The 17,681-nt window shown below is 41.3% G+C and overlaps 1 protein-coding gene across 2 annotated transcripts; it reads left to right on the forward strand.

Annotated features, from left to right (window-relative positions):
* The first annotated feature begins 612 nt into the window (after positions 1-612).
* LOC149314232 (membrane-spanning 4-domains subfamily A member 12-like) lies at positions 613-15,885 on the forward strand. 2 transcript variants are annotated; one of them, XM_089520692.1, is made up of 7 exons: positions 613-632; positions 3,975-4,216; positions 6,059-6,181; positions 7,739-7,795; positions 11,164-11,271; positions 14,346-14,459; positions 15,140-15,885. In XM_089520692.1, exons 2-7 carry the CDS (start codon positions 3,986-3,988, stop codon positions 15,251-15,253), a joined length of 747 nt encoding a protein of 248 aa, XP_089376818.1. In that variant the 5' UTR covers positions 613-632; positions 3,975-3,985; the 3' UTR covers positions 15,254-15,885. The 2 variants fall into 2 exon arrangements, with proteins under 2 accessions (XP_089376818.1, XP_089376817.1); XM_089520691.1 differs by having other exon boundaries at positions 613-627.
* The last annotated feature ends 1,796 nt before the right edge of the window (positions 15,886-17,681 follow it).

Here is a 17,681-nt window from a genome sequence, read left to right on the forward strand (position 1 = left end):
TTTAAATTGTAATTTTTAATTGTTTGATGTTTTATTTATGCTGTTGGAATCCGCTTTGATTCCTTTGTGAAAAAGCAGAATAGAAATAAATAAATAAATAAATAAATAAATATGATGTGTAAAATTTACACATATGTTGAGTTAAAATGTTGAATTTACTTAAATAAAACTACTCAATGCTATTTTTCTTACAAAATCTTAAAAGATGAATATATATACATGATTGTGGAAATGAAAATATGTACCCTAAAAGAAGAAAATATTTTTATTCATATGTCTGGTGGGGGGGGCGACATCCACATGTAGATGTAAAGAGGGTTCCCAAGGGTAAAAGGTTTGAATGCCAGTGGCCTATGGGGTTCTGGCCTGAATGGATAACAATGGAAGTCATGCAAAAAGCCTTAATGAGATTCTGAACACTTGGACTGTGACTGACAGAACCTATGAAGCAGAAGAGTGGTTTATAGAATGGCATAACCTAAGAGGTAGCTGTGGCAAAAGGTGCAAAACTATTGGGAGGTGAAGAGTTAAATTTAGATATAACATTCCTCCTATGTTTACTTTCACTTCCCATTACTTCCTGGTGAGATAATTCATAGGAGTCTGAGAACAAAGGCATCAAGGAAGGTAAGGTAAGGGAGTTAAATGAATTGAGAGGGGGATCTGTATTTCACCTGGGCTACAGCTGCACTTTAAAAACATACCAGGAGAAAGAGGGCTTCAATCCCATTATTACTCAGTAATTTCAGCACCCATCTAAAATACATCCAGTCCCTAGGTGCACATTTCCCTCTCATTCAGTTCATTTGGGACAGACAACCCAAGACAGACTGGCTCAAGACAATTTTGCCTGTCCCCTGTCCTTTGTATGCAGTCTGAGTTAAGAAATCCTGTCCTGTATCTTCCTTGGAGCACATGTGCATGCGTTAGCCATATCCACTAATATCACCATCATCACAGAATCAAAACAAGGGGGACATGCCTCCCCACCCTCCTACCTAGGGCTAAGTTTTCCTGGAAGGAGGAGGAAGGAAGATATTATGCACAAAACATATAATGAGAATAGTTTAAAAAAGGAAGGCAGTAGGAATAGAGGGAGACTGTGCTACAGGTGGGATTGATTCAATCAAGAAAACCATGACCCTGATCAGGGCAGTTGATGACAGGGATGAGGGGGGAAATCTCTCATAATAGGGTTGAAGTTGAGTTAATAGGAAATCCCACACACACACACTTCATAGCTGCTATTACAGGAGGGGGGAAGCTAACAAGAAGCTGACGATTCAGAATGGCTGCGGGGGCACTTATGATCAGAGCTCTGGAAATTTTACAGTTTGGACCACATCTCCCAGAATTTCCCAGCTGGCATGGCCACTTTGATCTCAAAAAGTAACAGGTTCAAGCTCCACTCATGATGCTGTGGTAGAGTGGTTAAAATTCAGAATTTTACTTATGTTCAGAAGTTTAAAATTATAATGCTGAAATGAGAGCAAAGTTTGTTACTCGGGTCATGTCAAATTCTCTGCTTTGGAATGTAAACAATTTGGAAATGGCTCCATATTTTAAGTTGCTAACCTAAATGAAATGATGTACTGCATAGATAGTTTGGAGACTTTGAAACAAAATATTTAGATCAGTTTGATTGATGGATATCCCACAAGGGGTAGTGACATATTTTAGGTGTAATATGTGAATATCCAATGAATATAGAGGGGTGTAAATGTTTAATTCAATGTAACCAATGAAATGTGATTTCTACTCTTTTTTTTTGTTCAAAATGCTATAAAAACTGGGTTCACATTGAATTCAGGATCCCAGAATTTGGAATATGAATTTCCTCTGGGAACAATGCTGCAGCTAAATAAACTATGGCATGGGACAGACCGCCCAAAAAGGGTGGTCTGCCGGTGCCTACTTTCCTGCCGGTGAGAAGCTGCAGCGAACAAACCAGCTGCAGCATAACTAGTGCGCCATGATTCGCTATGGCGCACTAGTTACGTAAGCGCCGTGTGTCACTGTGCAGACATCACGCGGCGCTTACGTAGCAATAGCAGCACCCATCTGTACAGGGCGCCACCATTGTTATGGCGCGGCGCTGTAATAGGGCTAGGGACCGTGCGGTTGCCACGCAGTCCCTTAGTACTACAATCAAGTCCTTGGTCTCCCTGCTGATTTCTGGTTTAAAATGTAGCTTAAAAATAATCAATAATCACTAATCTATAACAATGCCCCTTGCAGTTATGTCACAGTAACTTTTTAAATAATCAGTAAATATAGATTCTTATACTGAAAAATGTCATTCACATTACTCATGTGACTTCTGAAACATCATACTTACATACTCACAAAGAAATAACTACTTGTGTGTAACTATATTGCTTGTAACTCATTGCTTTGAAGCTATGTGAGCACCCACAGGGCACTTGCTAGGGGAAGTATGGATATTTAACAGACAGGTTAATTATGGACTGAGAGCTAGGAAAATTGCATATAGGTGAACTGCTTGGCAGAGTATTATCACTGGAGTGATTCAGTTTGCCTGTTCAAACAACCTGGTGAATCATAGAATCTAGTAGTCTCACTAATTCACCTAGTTCATCGGTGGTCATATTCTCAGTGCTAGTTTCTGGCTAATGTGAATGTTTATATCCATTTGTGGTATACTTTGGGGGCCGCAAACTACATCACAGAGTGTGAAGATGTGCAAAAGCCAAAGATAGTTGCATTACAGTTTGCTCGTGAGTCCAGAAATTTCAGGTCAGGTCAGTTTGCTTGAAAATATTTTATTTTTATTTGGAAAACATGAACCAAACCAATGATCAAGCATCCCTAGCTGATCACCAGGTATTTCACTCCTGTTTTGCCTAATGCATTGCAATAGGAGAGGAGAATACTGTTGTTGTCCTGGGGCAAAAGCTCAATATGGTGGACAGAGGGATGCAGCATACTAAGGTTGCATCTCAACTGTGAATTCTGAGACTGCACCACCCAAAGATCACCCACTCATCAGATGACCACTGACGGGCAGCAAGGCATGGTTGACATGGACAGGCCAGAGTTCGCTGTAGACAACACTGCTCACCATAACATCCTGCTTTCTTCTTAATTTTTAAGACCATGTTGTAATCATGGGCAGCTGGCTGGGCATGTATGTGTTCAGATTCTCAAGAAATGGAAAAAATGAACAGGGCATTGGAGGAGTGGAATGGCTGTGAAAGGACAATACTGGCAACTCCAGTGTAACACACAAGGTTGAAGGATTTAGAGACAGGGATAGATGAGGATTTAATTTCAATTTGTTAAAATAAAAAATTGCCAACATTCACAGATTTTATCCACCTAGGCTCAAAGTGGATAAATTGGGCAGCAATCTTTGCTTGTTTAGTTTTTAAACACAAGAGTGGACAATCTTTTTTTAAAAAAAATGTTCCTTCTAGGTGAGATTGAGAAGTTTTGTGCATTAAAATGTTCACATTGCTGAACTTTTTTGTGAAATCTTTACAAATCTTTACAAAATTTCACATTTAGGGAGCGTTGGTTTGTGCAAAGGGCATTGTATTTCACCGAAAATGCAATATTTGGAATAAAAATGCCACTATTTTGTGAAAAGACAACACATTCTGGGCCTAAATTCTATTATTAGTCCCAAGTAGATCCAATGAATGAAACAGATTAGCATTTGGTAGTAACCAACAGGATTCCAGTCATGATTTTGCTTTTTCGTTTCATTTATTTCTGTTTTTGGCAGCTGAGCAGACCCTATAGTCTGAAACAGATGGTTTGGGTCCTGGCCAAATACCCCTGCCCACCCTTGGTGTAGAGAAACCCTAAGTGAGATGGACCAGTGGTCTGTCAATATAGGGGAACCTTACTATGTTACTTTGTGGGGGGAGGGGGATTTTGAGAGGGAATGACACATAATACTTGTCCAAATACAAGAGTGAATTCATTGTTTCTTTGGCGTTTTCTCATAGAAAATTTAACTATGGCAACAGATCCACTGAGAATGCAAAATGGTGTAATAATCTTCATTCCTACAAATGGAGCCAATGTAATCCAGGGAAGCCAAGCAATCCCTGCCACTGTTATTCCCACACCAGGAACAGCACAATACATCCAATGTGCAAGCCAGCCACTTGGAAGTAACCAGTTCCAGCAAAACCGCCCACTGGGACCACTGGAAAAATTCCTGAAAGCTGAGACCAAGACTCTGGCAGTAAGTACATTTGTCATCTGTGTATGTTCCTGCCCACGGTGACTTCAGTGATTTCTTTGCTGCTGCTGAAGCAGCATATGCTTTTGTAAAGTAAAAGAAAATAAAGCATAAAAACCCTTCTAACACACCCTGGTTGACATTCTGTTAGTGGTAAACACAGAGATAAGTTTCTCTAATGTCTTCATGTGTCCTTTTTCAGACACTGGGGAGGTTGGTATTCCTGTTCTCCTTCCACAGACTTACTGTATAGCTTATGAACCTGCCTTCTCTAAAATGGCCATCCTGTGCCTAGTGGGGAGTAGACAGGATCAGAGAAATATCTGACTGTGTCCCTTTAGCCAGATGTAAAATGCTAACAACAGCATTGAGACACCTAGAGTATCCTTGTGAATCTAAGTGCTGATGTAATAATTTGGCTATGATTGTTTCTTTCTTTCCTGGAAACTCTCCATGGACTGGCACAGGGATGTAGCCGGAGGGGGGGTCCAGGGAGTCCGGACCCCCCCTTTCCATTAGATACAATGAATGGTGCATGCTGCCACGCCGCCGTGCCCAAGCCCCAATATAATGGTGACACTTAGTCTGGACCCCCCTTTTCAAATTCCTGACTACATCCCTGACTGGCAGCTGCTGACTTGTGGACTGACACAGGTCCCTGGACCCCACCTTTGATCACTGCTCTAAACAACTGTACCTATAGAAGTCCATTGGAGTGTCATAGCCCTGTCCCACCATCCAATAAATATAGATTTATTAATTAGATGTAAATCTTACAAAACACTAGGAAGACTCCATTGACTGGGTGAGTGTTGGCACCATGGAATTACTGAAAGCATTGGGCTAACATATCAGTCTGGGAGAGTGAGAGGGGATAGAACTGAAGGAAAATCTTTTTCATACACTCAGGGCTGTGAAAAAGTTCAGCATAAGGGCGGAAGTCATTTATTAGCTGCTCCACTTCTTTTAACTTTTTGTAATAAGTGAATGATGTCATTTGGTTTTTGTCTTAAATTTAAATTGATGTTTCCATACTTTTGAAGAGTAACTACATGTAAAATATTTAGATTATTTTTTATCTGAGTTTTCTATGAATTATCCCCCCCCCCAAAAAAAACCCAGAAAAACCCATGTAAAAATAAAGGAAAATATTTCCATTAACAAACCAACCCCCCAAATACCCTGTACATTAAAACCAATTGCTAGCCCCAACTTAAATAGCCTAATTGAAATTTGTTGAGTATTTAAATAAATACAGTGAGACCTTGCCTTACGAGAGGGATCCGTTCTGGACACACACACACCGCATAAGGCAAATAGCATGTATGCTCGAGCCTAGGCTTGCCATAATTGTCTACTTTAAACCAGGACAAAATGTAGGACAAAATTTAGACCAAAATATAGGACAATTGTAGGATAAAATTTAGCCCAAAATGTAGGACATTTAAGAAAAATGGAGGACCTTAAATGTCCTACATTTTAGACTAAATTTTATTCTACAATTGTCCTATATTTTGGTCTAAATTTTGTCCTACATTTTGTCGCAGTTTATAGTAGAGAATTATGGCAACCCTACTCGAGCCCTATTGGATATAATGGGGCTTGTGCATGATGCGCAGCATGGTGGGCACACGCACCATTCATCCTCCCATCGTGCAGCTTTCAGCATAAACTGAAAGCCACATAAAAGGCCCCCACGTATGATGTGGGCACACTGTATTTATGTAAATTCCAATGGTTCATTGAGCCTTCTCTAGTTAGGGGCAGTTAGCCATTGGGATTTAGGTCTATATTTCTACCCATCACTCCAGAACTGTATCTTATATGCATACTTTCTCTCCACAGGCTATCCAGATCATCATTGGATTGATTCATATTGGCTTTGGGGCTGTGTCCACTGTGTTTATTGCTTATCCGTACATCAGCGTGTCTGCTGTTGCAGGTTATCCATTCTGGGGAGGACTGTTTGTACGTAGGATATCATTTGTCTTTGAATGCCAAAGTATTGTAATACTTGTTAACAGAAATGTGGGGAAAGGGAGGGAAAGAATGGGCACATTAGCTCTGCACACTCACACGTCTTCTGACTATTCTTCGTCGCTTTCCTTGCACACAGAGTGATCTGTTGAAGCCTTTTGTATCTGTGGAGAAATGAAAGGGATGACATTATGGTGGTTTGAATACTGATCTCAAACTCTTGACACTATGTGGCTAAGTTTCCACTGAGTGGATCTTGCAAGGGAGTGCCATACATCTCTGTGATTAAGGATACAGATGTATATGCAGACATCTGGACATGCACACAGAAAAAAAAGGGTTCTTATGTAGAAACCTTTCTCTGCCCTCATTGACTGTGAACAGCACTTTTTAGTTCTGAACAAGAATGTAAACCAGATAGTCAACTCTTGCAAATGAGAGTTTTCCTAAGGAACACAGGAAACATATTCATGGGTAGTCATGGTAGCCATGCAGCAAACTACCACAAAATACAAAATACACAAAAGAGTGATACCTTTATTGGTCCAACTAAAAAGCCACAAAATATATCATGCAAGTTTTCAAAGCTTCACTGGCATCTTCATCAGACAAAGGTTTAAAATCATACAGGAGAAGAAAGATGATGATGTTAGACGAGTCATGGGCCTATATTTTGTCTCAGATGTTACTTCTGTTGTCAGTTAAGATGGTCTTGAGGGATATCAATGCATGCAGATGCCACTCCCTTCTTGGCCATGTGGGGACTAGGGACAAAGGGCAATAAAACAAAGGTAATAAACTGTCAGCTCCATTAGCAACAGAAAAGTAACTTCCTGTGAGATCCAGAAATGCAGAGCATAGAAAAGTTGGTATTTTTTACTGCAGCTTTCTCAGTCAGCTCTGGGGTCATCTCATCCGAGTTTGGCTTTGAGGCATAATGCTATGGTGACTTCAGTCCTATCTCAGGGAGTGTTCCTTATTGCTACTTTACCCAATGACTTTTGTCATATAAGGGGCCTCTGGGTTTCATCTGCCTACATAAAGAAGAAAGCACTGGGAAAAGTCAGCTAGAGATTTAGGTTGACTCATGATACACCAATATGGGTAAGAATTTTGTATGGTGTGTTTATGTTTTGTTTTGTTTTATGAGACTTTCCAAAATTCACAGATCATACATTTAATAGAGGTTTACTTAGATGAATGTCAAAGAAAATAAAATTGACACATTCACCTCAGGCAAAGACCTTTGGGTATTTAGCTTTTAAAAGTATGATTTAAAGTTCCTGTGTATTCAGACTGGTGCTGAATGAGGGCTATAACTTCTGGGTTTTTTTCCTGGCATGCTCCTCATATTTACCAGCTAAATGGCAGGCAGGTATCATATGATTCTCAACAGTCTTGGAATAACTATCTTGTATTGAATTTGACCCATGCAGATGACTGAGAAATTTAACTATTTTTCCTACAGTGTCACATTTTTTTAAGTAGAGGAGTTTTCCTGCAAAATGTAAGTGAATTGAAATGTATCTTTTTTGTCTATTTGGACAGTTCATTGCTTCGGGATCAATTTCTGTGTCTGCTGAAAAAAAACTGAACACATCTTTGGTAAGAGAGAGAACAAGATAAAAACAGTATTTTACACCCCTCTTCTATCATCCTGCTTATGCAACGTTTCTTCTAATTATACCTCCAGGATGATATCCACCAAATACCAGTACCATTTTCTTTTTCACTTCTCTCTCTCTCCCCCCCATCTCATTTTTCTTTTTTTTTTCTTTTTGTTTTTTTGTTTTTTAGATCAGATAACTTTTAACCACCCTAGAGCAGCCATGCCTCAGATCCAGTCATCTTGATACCTTTTTTAAACCTGGTAACAGCCCTTGAACATGCTGGGCTTTGTCTCAAATGGGTAGTTCATGGGAATTGCAATCCAACAACTGGAAGGGTAACCCATACACATTTTGAAGGAGGTCTGAAGGAGGAGACCACATGTGTTTAGCTGACTGCACACAGTCACCTCTTAGTAAAAATTGCTTTTTGGACCAGCATTGCTCTTTGGGAGATTTGGGTTTTTTTGGCCCATCAAGGAATCTTTCCCCCTAAACCAAGCATATAGTCCACTCAATGTGGCTGGTAGCTTTAGATCAGGGATGGGCAACTGTCAGGGGGGCACACTGATACCCCCAGGGGTCCTCAGAGGGCCAAATCACTCCTAATATCCCCTGTGCTGCCCAGTTGACATCTATCTTACTTCATTTTGGAAAAATGGTCTCTGCTATACTCTCCAATTTTTCACAGATGAAAACTAAGACATATGTGGCCAAGTAACATCAGAATGTAGTCAAGTTCACAAAAGCTATTTTTTGAGGAAGAACAGACAAATTAGAGGAGGCTACAGCAGTGTGCTTTGCCTGAGTCAGCAGGGAAGGGCAATATCCCACCTTCTCATCTCTTTTCCTCTTCCTTTCCCTCCCTCTTGAGTTGATTCAGCGCAACTACTTTTGCACTTGAAAGGCAGTGTAGTGTAGTGTAGTGGTTTGAGCATTGGACTATGACTCTAGCCATGGAAACTCATTGGATGACCTTGGGCACAACACACTCTCTCAGCCTGAAAGGAAGGGAAAAGCAACCTCCCTCTGGACAAATGTTGCCCAAAAAAACTCTGTGATAGGCATGCCTTAGGGTAGTTTTTTCAAGAACATGTTTTGGGGACAATTAGGGGCACAAAAACAGTCAGTGGGGTGCGTTTCCAACCTTTGCTCTATTATTATTTTATTATTATTATTAACCTTTATTTATGAAGCGCTGTAAATTTACACAGCGCTGTACATGCAATCTTTTTAGTTAGACAGTTCCCTGCCCTCAGGCTTACAATCTAAAAAGACATGACACAGAAGGAGAAGGGAGTGGTGACGGGAAAGGGTAAGAGGTCCAGCAGTTCCTCTCAACCTCCGAGGCCTGGACCAAGGCAGATGGACAGGAGGGAGGGCTTGGCTTCAAAATGGAAGGTTAATCATTATCCAGGGAAAATACATACTCACAAGTAGGATAATACATATACAGTACATAGCAATACAGGAAATGGATCAATAAACAGTCAGCAACAGAATATCAGATAGTAAGCGACAATTATGCGATGTCTGGGAAGGCTTCTCTGAACAGGATGGTTTTCAACTCCGTTTTGAAGCTGGTTAAAGAAGTGATGACTCTTGCTTGTGGAGGAAGAAGGTTCCAGGAGTGAGGGGCAGCAAGTGAAAAGGGGCGAATCCGGGATGGGGCAGAGGAAATCCTGGGCTGAGACAGGAACCCTTGACTACCAGAACGGAGGGCCCGAGTGGGAAGGTGAGGAGAAAGAAGGTCTGATAAGTAAGGAGGGGCCAGTCCATGGAGGGCTTTGAATGTAGACAGCAGGAGCTTATACTGAATGCGGAAAGGGAGAGGGAGCCAGTGAAGGGATGCCAACACAGGAGAGATGTGGTCAGAGCGGTGGGTGGAAGTGATAATGCGTGCAGCTGAATGCTGGGCAGAGATTAAAGGACGGAGGTGAGAAAGAGGAAGTCCAGCCAGGAGGACATTACAGTAATCAAGTCGTGAGATCACTAGGGCATGGACCAGGATCTTGGCAGTAGAGGCGGAGAGATATGGTCGGATTTTGGCAATATTGTACAAAAAGAATCTACAAGCCTTGGCTGTGGTCTGGATCTGAGGGATACACAACAGAGAAGGGTCAAAGATAAAGCCAAGACTGCGGGCTTGCTGGACTGGTTGAATGGAAATGTTGTCCACAGAGACAGAAAAGGAGTGTTGAAGGTTGGGCTTAGGAGGAAAGACAAGAAGCTCCGTCTTGGACATGTTGAGCTTCAAACGCCGATGGCGCATCCACTCTGAGACAGCTGTAAGGCAAGACGAGACTTGCTGTTCAAGCCTTGGAGAAAGGTCAGGGGCAGAAAGATACAGCTGGGTGTCATCAGCATACAGATGGTAGGAAAAACCAAAAGAGCTGATGAGTTTTCCTAAGGACAGTGTGTAGAGAGAAAACAGAAGGGGACCCAGAACAGAGCCCTGGGGAACTCCAACAGATAAGGGAACAGGAGAAGAAGTCTGACCCCCTGCAACTACTGCAAAAGATCTGCCAGACAAGTAAGTCTGTAACTCTAGTTTAAATGTGTGTGTAAAATCTGTGTGACCAGCTGAACACAGATAGGTTCCATGGTTCAGATCTTCTACAGTGCATATAGACTACAAATTGGAAGGCTGGAACCTTTATACATCTGCCTGACACGATGAACAAGGTGCTTTTCTTTAATTAGAAGATTATTTCGGCCTTGCGGCAGAAGAATCTATCAGGCTTTCTTTTCTTTAGTTTTTGAACACTTCAGCTGATTCACATTTGTCTACAGAATATAGTTTAAAACTGAGGCTTTATGTTGAACATACATTTGGGTATACACATAGACTACCATATATACTCATCTATAAACTGACCTCATGTATAAGTCGAGGGCAGGTTTGGAGGCCAAAAGTATGGATTTTGATATGATCTGAGAATAAGTCAAGGGTAAAACTTAGGGGAATGTAACAAAGGATTTAAAAGATGAAGCAAAGGAAAACAATGCCAAAGATCTTACAAAATACTAGCTGGCAGAACTGTTGTGCTCACCCTTGATGAATCAGAGAGTAAAGAAGAATAGAAGCAGAGAGAAGAGAGAAGAGTGTGTGTGTGGGGGGGGGGGGGGGTCAGTCTTACATTCTTGCCTGTCACCAGGGAATGGTTCCTTTTTAAATAAAAGTTAAAGTACAGTAGTTACATTGACCTGTGGGTAAGTCAACTCAATTTTTTGACTAAAATTTCTAAACTTATACATGTGAGTATATACAGTAGTTGCAACCCTTTTATTGATCTATTGCTTTTCCAGAAATTAGTATGCCATTTCTCCCTTTGAATAGCTTCCTTCTTTACCACTTTCTTTCAGATGAAATGCAGTGTAGGAATGAATATCACCAGTGCAATACTGGCATCCGTTGGCATGATTCTGTTCATAGCACAACTGACTGTAAACTCTCGACGTTATGATGCTTATGTAAGTGAACAAATTGCACAAAGAACTTTGACTATGTGAGCAGGATCCACAGAAGACTGTGTGTTTTACTTAAACAGCAATTTGTATACCATGATCTGAAGTAATTCCTTGAGCCAAAATGGTATTTTAATTCTACTAATACCATATTGTCTGACCATTGAGGATGAGAACCTGGTATTTGTTTTTGTTATTTGCCAGGAAATCAGCTTTAACTTATGATGACCCCAATAAATGAGAGCCAGCATGGTGTACTGGTTTGAAGGTTGCACTAGGACTTCAAGAGACCAGGGTTCCAGTCCCTGGTCAGTCATGGAAACCCATTGGGTGACCTTGAGTAAGTTTCAGGCTGCATCTGCGCAGTAGAAATAATCTAAATAATAATAAATAAAAAATGTATTTCTATCCAGCTTTTTGCCAGGCAATCAAAGTGGCATACAACAAGTTAAAATACATCCATATATACATAGTGCCCTCCCGTAAAACAAGATTAAACAATATAAGATTAAAAACTACATATTAAAATCCGTATAGTCCACAAAATAGTCATCATGGGCAGAGTTTGATAGATGGGAGTTTTATTCGTGGCCAAGTATTCTATTCCGGGAAGGCCTGCCAGAAGAGATCCGTCTTAATGGCTTTTTTAAAGCTCTCTAGATTGGTAATTTGAAAGACCTCGTCCAGCAGGCCATTCCATAAATTGGGAGCGGCTGCAGAAAATGTCTTCTGGGAAGTCGCCGTAAACCTGGTCTTTAAAGGCTGTAGTAAATTCCTCCCAGAGGACCTGAGTGTTCAATGCCACTTTAACTGCCATGGCTCAATGCTATGGAATTCTGGGATTTGTAGTTTCTTATGGCACCAGAGCTCTTCTCTGACAGCGAAGACTGAATGTCTCAAAAACTACACTTCCCAAGATCCCATAGCATTGAGTTAAAGAGGTGCCAAACTGATTTATTTCTGCAGTGCAAATGCAGTCACGCTTTCTCAGCCTTAAAGAAAGGCAGTGGCAAATTTGTCTGAATAAATGTTGCCAAGAAAACCCTAGGATGGGGTCAGTATAAGTCGATATATAATAATAATAATAAAGATTTATTTATAGTCCGCCCAATCAAGAAGAATCCAGGAGGGTTACAACAATAAAATAGATCAATTACAATGAAGTTAAAAATCAAACCCTAGACCTACCACCCCCCCGATACCCAGTACTAAAACAGAATTAAACAACAATAGTATTAAAACATTAAAAACATTAAAAGCATTTAAAAAGGCAGAAACCTAGGCGGGGAAGAATAGACAAATGAAGGGACAATATCTCTATATCTGGGGAGGGTAACTAAGTTGGAAAGGCCTGCCGGAAGAGATCCATCTTGAGTGCTTTCTTAAAGGCTGTCAGAGTGGAAATGTGACGGATCTGCTCCGGCAGGTCGTTCCATAGTTCAGGAGCAGTAGTAGAGAAGGCCCTCTGGGAAACTGATGTTAATCTAGATTTTTTTGGCTGTAGTAGATTTCTTCCAGAGGACCTTAGTGTGCGAGACGGACAATAGGGAAGAAGGCATTCCCTCAAGTACTCTGGGCCCAAGCCATGTAGGGCTTTAAAGGTGATCACCAACACCTTGTACTTTGCCCGGAAACTAGTAGGCAGCCAGTGCAGGGACTTCAAGACCAGTGTTATATGGTCATTCCTAGAAGCTCCCGTGATCAATCTGGCTGCCATATTTTGTACCAACTGAAGTTTCCGAACTTGGCACAAGGGTAGCCCCAAGTAGAGCGCATTACAGAAGTCCAATCGAGAGGTTACCAGTGCATGTACTACTGTTTCCAGGTCCCTCGGCTCCGGGAAAGGGCGCAGTTGGCATATCAGACGGAGCTGATAGCAGGCCCTCTTGACTGTCACATCCACCTGAGCTGTCAGTTGGAGCGATGAGTCAAGGAGCACCCCCAAGCTGCGAACAGAATCCTTCAGGGGAAGTGTGACCCCATCCAGAACTGGCTGACACAACTCCATTCCTGGATTCAGGGTTCCTATAGCGAGTACCTCCGTCTTACCTGGATTCAGCTTGAGTCGGTTTTCCCTCATCCAGTCCATTACCGCCCCAAGACAGGCATTCAGAGGAGAGATGCCATCCTTAGTCACTGCTTCAGTCCGAGACATAGAGAAATATATTTGGGTGTCATCAGCGTACTGATAATACCCCACCCCATGTCTCTGGATGATCTCACCCAGCGGCTTCATGTAAATGTTAAACAGCATTGGGGACAGAATCGCACCTTGAGGGACGCCCGATTTGAGCTCCCTCTTAGCCAAACAACTGTCCCCAAGTGACACCATCTGGAACCTCCCTGAGAGGTAGGACTGGAACCACTGCAGTGCAGTGCCTCTAATACCCAACTCCCTCAGGCGTTCCAGAAGGATACCGTGGTCAATGGTATTGAAAGCTGCTGAGAGGTCCAAGAGCACCAGCAGGGTCACACTTCCCCTGTCGATGCCCAGACGGAGATCATCAACTAAAGCATGACTTATGATATGAAGGCAACCAGTGAATGAAAGAGCTCCAAGTGCACCAACATTTTTGTTCAAGGTTTCTGTGGCTTCCTTTACTGAAGCAATTCATCTGTAATGTGGTCTTCCTCTTTTCCTACTGCCTTCAACTTTACTAAGTATTATCATTTTTCTTGTGTGTCATATAATTTCATGTGTCACAAGTATGATAGCCTCTGTTAAGTCATTTTGTCTTCCAGTGAGAAGTCAGTTTATTTGCTCATGGACCCATTGATTTGTGGTTTTGGCTGCTCATAGTATGCTTAGAGCTTTCCTCCAGTGGCCAACTTCAAATGAGTTGATTCTCTTCTTGTTAGAACTCTTCATTGTCCAGCTTTCACAACTATGCATATAGATTGGAAATATTATGGCATGGATGATCTTGACTTTGATATTTAAAGATATAAATTATGGTAATATATTTTCAACTCAGAAAGTGGCAACTAAGGTGTTTTTCAGTGTTGCAACTATTGAATTAATTTGCCAGTTCTGTGCGGTATGTGAGTTATGCCATTCAACCTGCTTCTCTTCTCAACAGGCTGTAGGTACGGGTCTCTGTGTCATGCTCTTCCTGTTTACCTTGCTAGAATTCTGTATCACTACTTGTTCAGCCCGTTTCAGGTGTCAGGAAGCCTGCTTTAGCTATGATATGGTAAGTTTATTAAAAGACCCAACAAGGTGAGAAGAAGAAAACGTTCCACTTAAGGAAATAAATGAATGTAAATGAAGAATGCCTTTAGGTTGCCCGGTTAAACCTGCCTCCATTGAAGGAGATCCTTCAGACAGTGGCGTTCCCACACCCAGTGACACCCGGTGCAGGGGGTGGAGAGGGGCACCCATGAGGGCCAGATCAGCCCCCCCTCACAGCCACAAGAGACACCTTCGTGGGGCCAAGGAGCACTCATGCAGCCAAAGAGCACCACACAGGGCCAAGGAGTGCCTGCATAGGGCCAAGGAGCACCCACACAGCCCTGAGGGGCGGAGCAACAACCATGCAGGCCAAAGCAGCACCCGCACAGCTGAAATAGCATCCGGAGCCAACCTGGTATCATCCCCTTTCTGAAGTGTCACCCCTTTCTGGGATGTCATCCGGTGCAGCCCCCACCCCTTGCAAACCCCCCCCCCCCGTGACACTACTGCCCTTAGAAGGTATCCACTGTTAGGGACAGGAGAAAATGTCTGGATCATAAGTTTCAATTAGCAAAGGGATAGGGATGAACAAATGTGAACTGATAATGCCTAGTGAGGCGATGGCACTAAAGAATCTTGCCATGAGACTGATGCTGAAGGCAAAGGAATTTGTTCTTATAGTAACTTCTTTTTCTGTTTCAGACTATGGCTTTTATGCCATACACTATAATCGGAAATGGTGTGCCTCCCACTGAAAATAACCCACCTCCACCAGCCTATGATCAGGCAATGCTTTCTCCCAATGTAGAAGGTTAGCAAATAGCACATGAGAGGAATGAAAAGCCACCCCTGCAAATGGTCTCGGCAATTTAGATCTCAAGACTAAACTGCATTTTTACATATATCTTTTGTAAACATTTGAAAACTATTATCCTTTTTTTTAACTTTCAGGTTAGATGTGAATGTGTTGATAGTCAAATGATAAATTATATTTGACAATAATGTTAATTTGGGCTGAGTAATTTAAATCCATACCGAGGGCTAGCATATGTAGTGGTTTGGGCGTTGGATTAGGACACTGAGAGACCAGGGCTCAAATCCCCACTCAGCCATGCAGACCAAGGACAAGTAAAACTTTCATCACCTGAGGAAGACAAGAGCAACCCCCTTCTCCCACGAAAACCCTGTGATAGGTTCACCATGTCAGAAATGACTTGAAGGCACACAGCAATGAATTTCAATTTATATCTCAGTCTCCACCTCAGATGAAAGATTTGAAGAACAGGAGGCTTAAAACAGGCTGTTCAATTAATCACGTATTGATATAAAACTTAGATGATTATACACTATAAAACCTAATACTGAGGTTTTACTTCTGTCCCTGTTTTGATAAATTTCCTATTTTGTTCTAAATAAAATTTTTGTTATATGTAATAAAGATATATATTCTGCTGATTTTCTTGAAAGAATACTTGTAGATGTTCCTTAATAAACATCCAGTTACTTTCATGTTTATTATTTCCTAATTTATGCTAAAATCTGAAATTTGCACCATTTGTAAAGGAAAAAATATAGATTGTGTATGTTGTAATAACAAGCTGAGACTGAAAGTGTAGAAGAGATTGTGGAGTCGAAGGCTTTCATGGCTGGCATCCATAGTTTTTTGTGGGGTTTTTGGGCTCTGTGGCCATGTTCTAGAAGAGTTTCTTCCTGAAGTTTTGCCAGCATCTGTGGCTGGCATCTTCAGAGGAGTACTTTAAGATGCCAGCCACAGATGCTGGCAAAACTTCAGGAAGAAACTCATCTAGAACATGTACAGAGATTATTTTCCAACTATTCTTTTTCCATACCAGTAGTGTTATCTGATTTATTCTTATTTAAAATCAAACCAATTTTATTTCATAATAACATTCAGGATAATGAGGTACACCAAGCCTTCCATTCCAGTTTTCTAAAATGGTGTGTGTGTGTGTGTATATTATTCTAGGTGTTTTGTCTGCCTTATATTTCTGAATTTATTCAAAGTGCATATAGATAGATAGATAGATAGATAGATAGATAGATAGATAGATAGACAGAGCGCCAAAGTAATATTTTCAAATAAATGTGAAATTATTGCCAATATGTTTTTATTATTGTAAACCTGGGTGGAGAACTGTGGCAGGTCCAGGAAGTAGTTTTCTGCCTTGGGACCAATGAGCGGCTGCACCAACTGCCAGAAAATGGAAGGAAACCAAAACAATATTAGGAGTACTTTAAATGAATTCAGGTCTCCAGGATAGGATGAGCAACATCCAAGTGTACTAAAGGTACTTGTACATGTAATCTCAGAACTACTGTCAGTAAACATTAAGAATTCTTAAAGGACAGAAAAGGTCCCAGAATATTGGAGGAGAGCAAATGTCCCCATTTTCAACAACAACAACAACAACAACAAGGGGGGGGGGGGCAAGCAACTACTGACCAGTCAGTTAAATATGCACTTAGAGAGGAATGTGGCAATTACTAATATCCAGCATGGGTTTCTCAAAAATAAGTCATGACAAACTAATCTTATCTCTCTCTCTCTCTTTAAATAGTTACAAGCTTAATAGATCAGGAGAATACTGTAGATATAGGGCCTGAACAGACAGGCCAAAATACAGCTGCTTCGGATCACTTTGGAAGTATGTTGTTTAAATGCTGCATGCATCCTAAGAGGCTGGAAGCCATGCCAAAGCCACGTGCCTCTCCTAAGGACTGGAGTGTAGCTTCGGCACAACTTCTGGCTTCTTAAGATGCATTTGTCATTTAAACAGCATATCACCAAAGTGAACTGAAGCAGCTTTATTTGGGCCTGTCTGTTTGGGCCCATAGTGTATTTTGATTTGAGTAAGGTCTTTGGCAAAGTACCCCATGACAGTCTTGCAAACAAATTATTAAAATGTGGGATAAACAGCTTGTAATTGGTTGACTGGACAAACACAAAGGGTGCTTACTAATGGCTCCTCTTCATCCTGGAGAGCAGTGACTACCAGGGTGCCACAGGGTTTGGTCTGTACTATTCAATATCTTTGAATAGGTGTATCAGTGACTTAGATGATGGAATAGAGGGCAGGCTCATCAAATTTGCAGATGACACCCAATTAGGAGAGATAGCTAATACCCCAGACAACATGACCAGATTTCAAAATGACCTTAACATATAAGAGAGTTTAGGCAAAACTAACAATGAATTCCACATGTATAAATGTAAGGTACTCCA

The sequence above is a fragment of the Sceloporus occidentalis genome, unplaced genomic scaffold (assembly GCF_023333645.1).
Source record: "Sceloporus occidentalis isolate IW3139 unplaced genomic scaffold, rSceOcc1.0.p SCAF_4, whole genome shotgun sequence".
In the NCBI taxonomy this organism is placed as follows: Eukaryota; Metazoa; Chordata; class Lepidosauria; order Squamata; family Phrynosomatidae; genus Sceloporus; species Sceloporus occidentalis.

Excerpts from the sequence above, each read along its gene's own strand:
- LOC149314232 (XM_089520692.1), top strand. The coding sequence starts at position 3,986 with ATGGCAACAGATCCACTGAGAATGCAAAATGGTGTAATAATCTTCATT. Across the intron at positions 4,217-6,058 it reads CTGAGACCAAGACTCTGGCA|GCTATCCAGATCATCATTGG; the intron begins GTAAGTACATTT and ends TTCTCTCCACAG. Across the intron at positions 7,796-11,163 it reads AAAAACTGAACACATCTTTG|ATGAAATGCAGTGTAGGAAT; the intron begins GTAAGAGAGAGA and ends ACTTTCTTTCAG.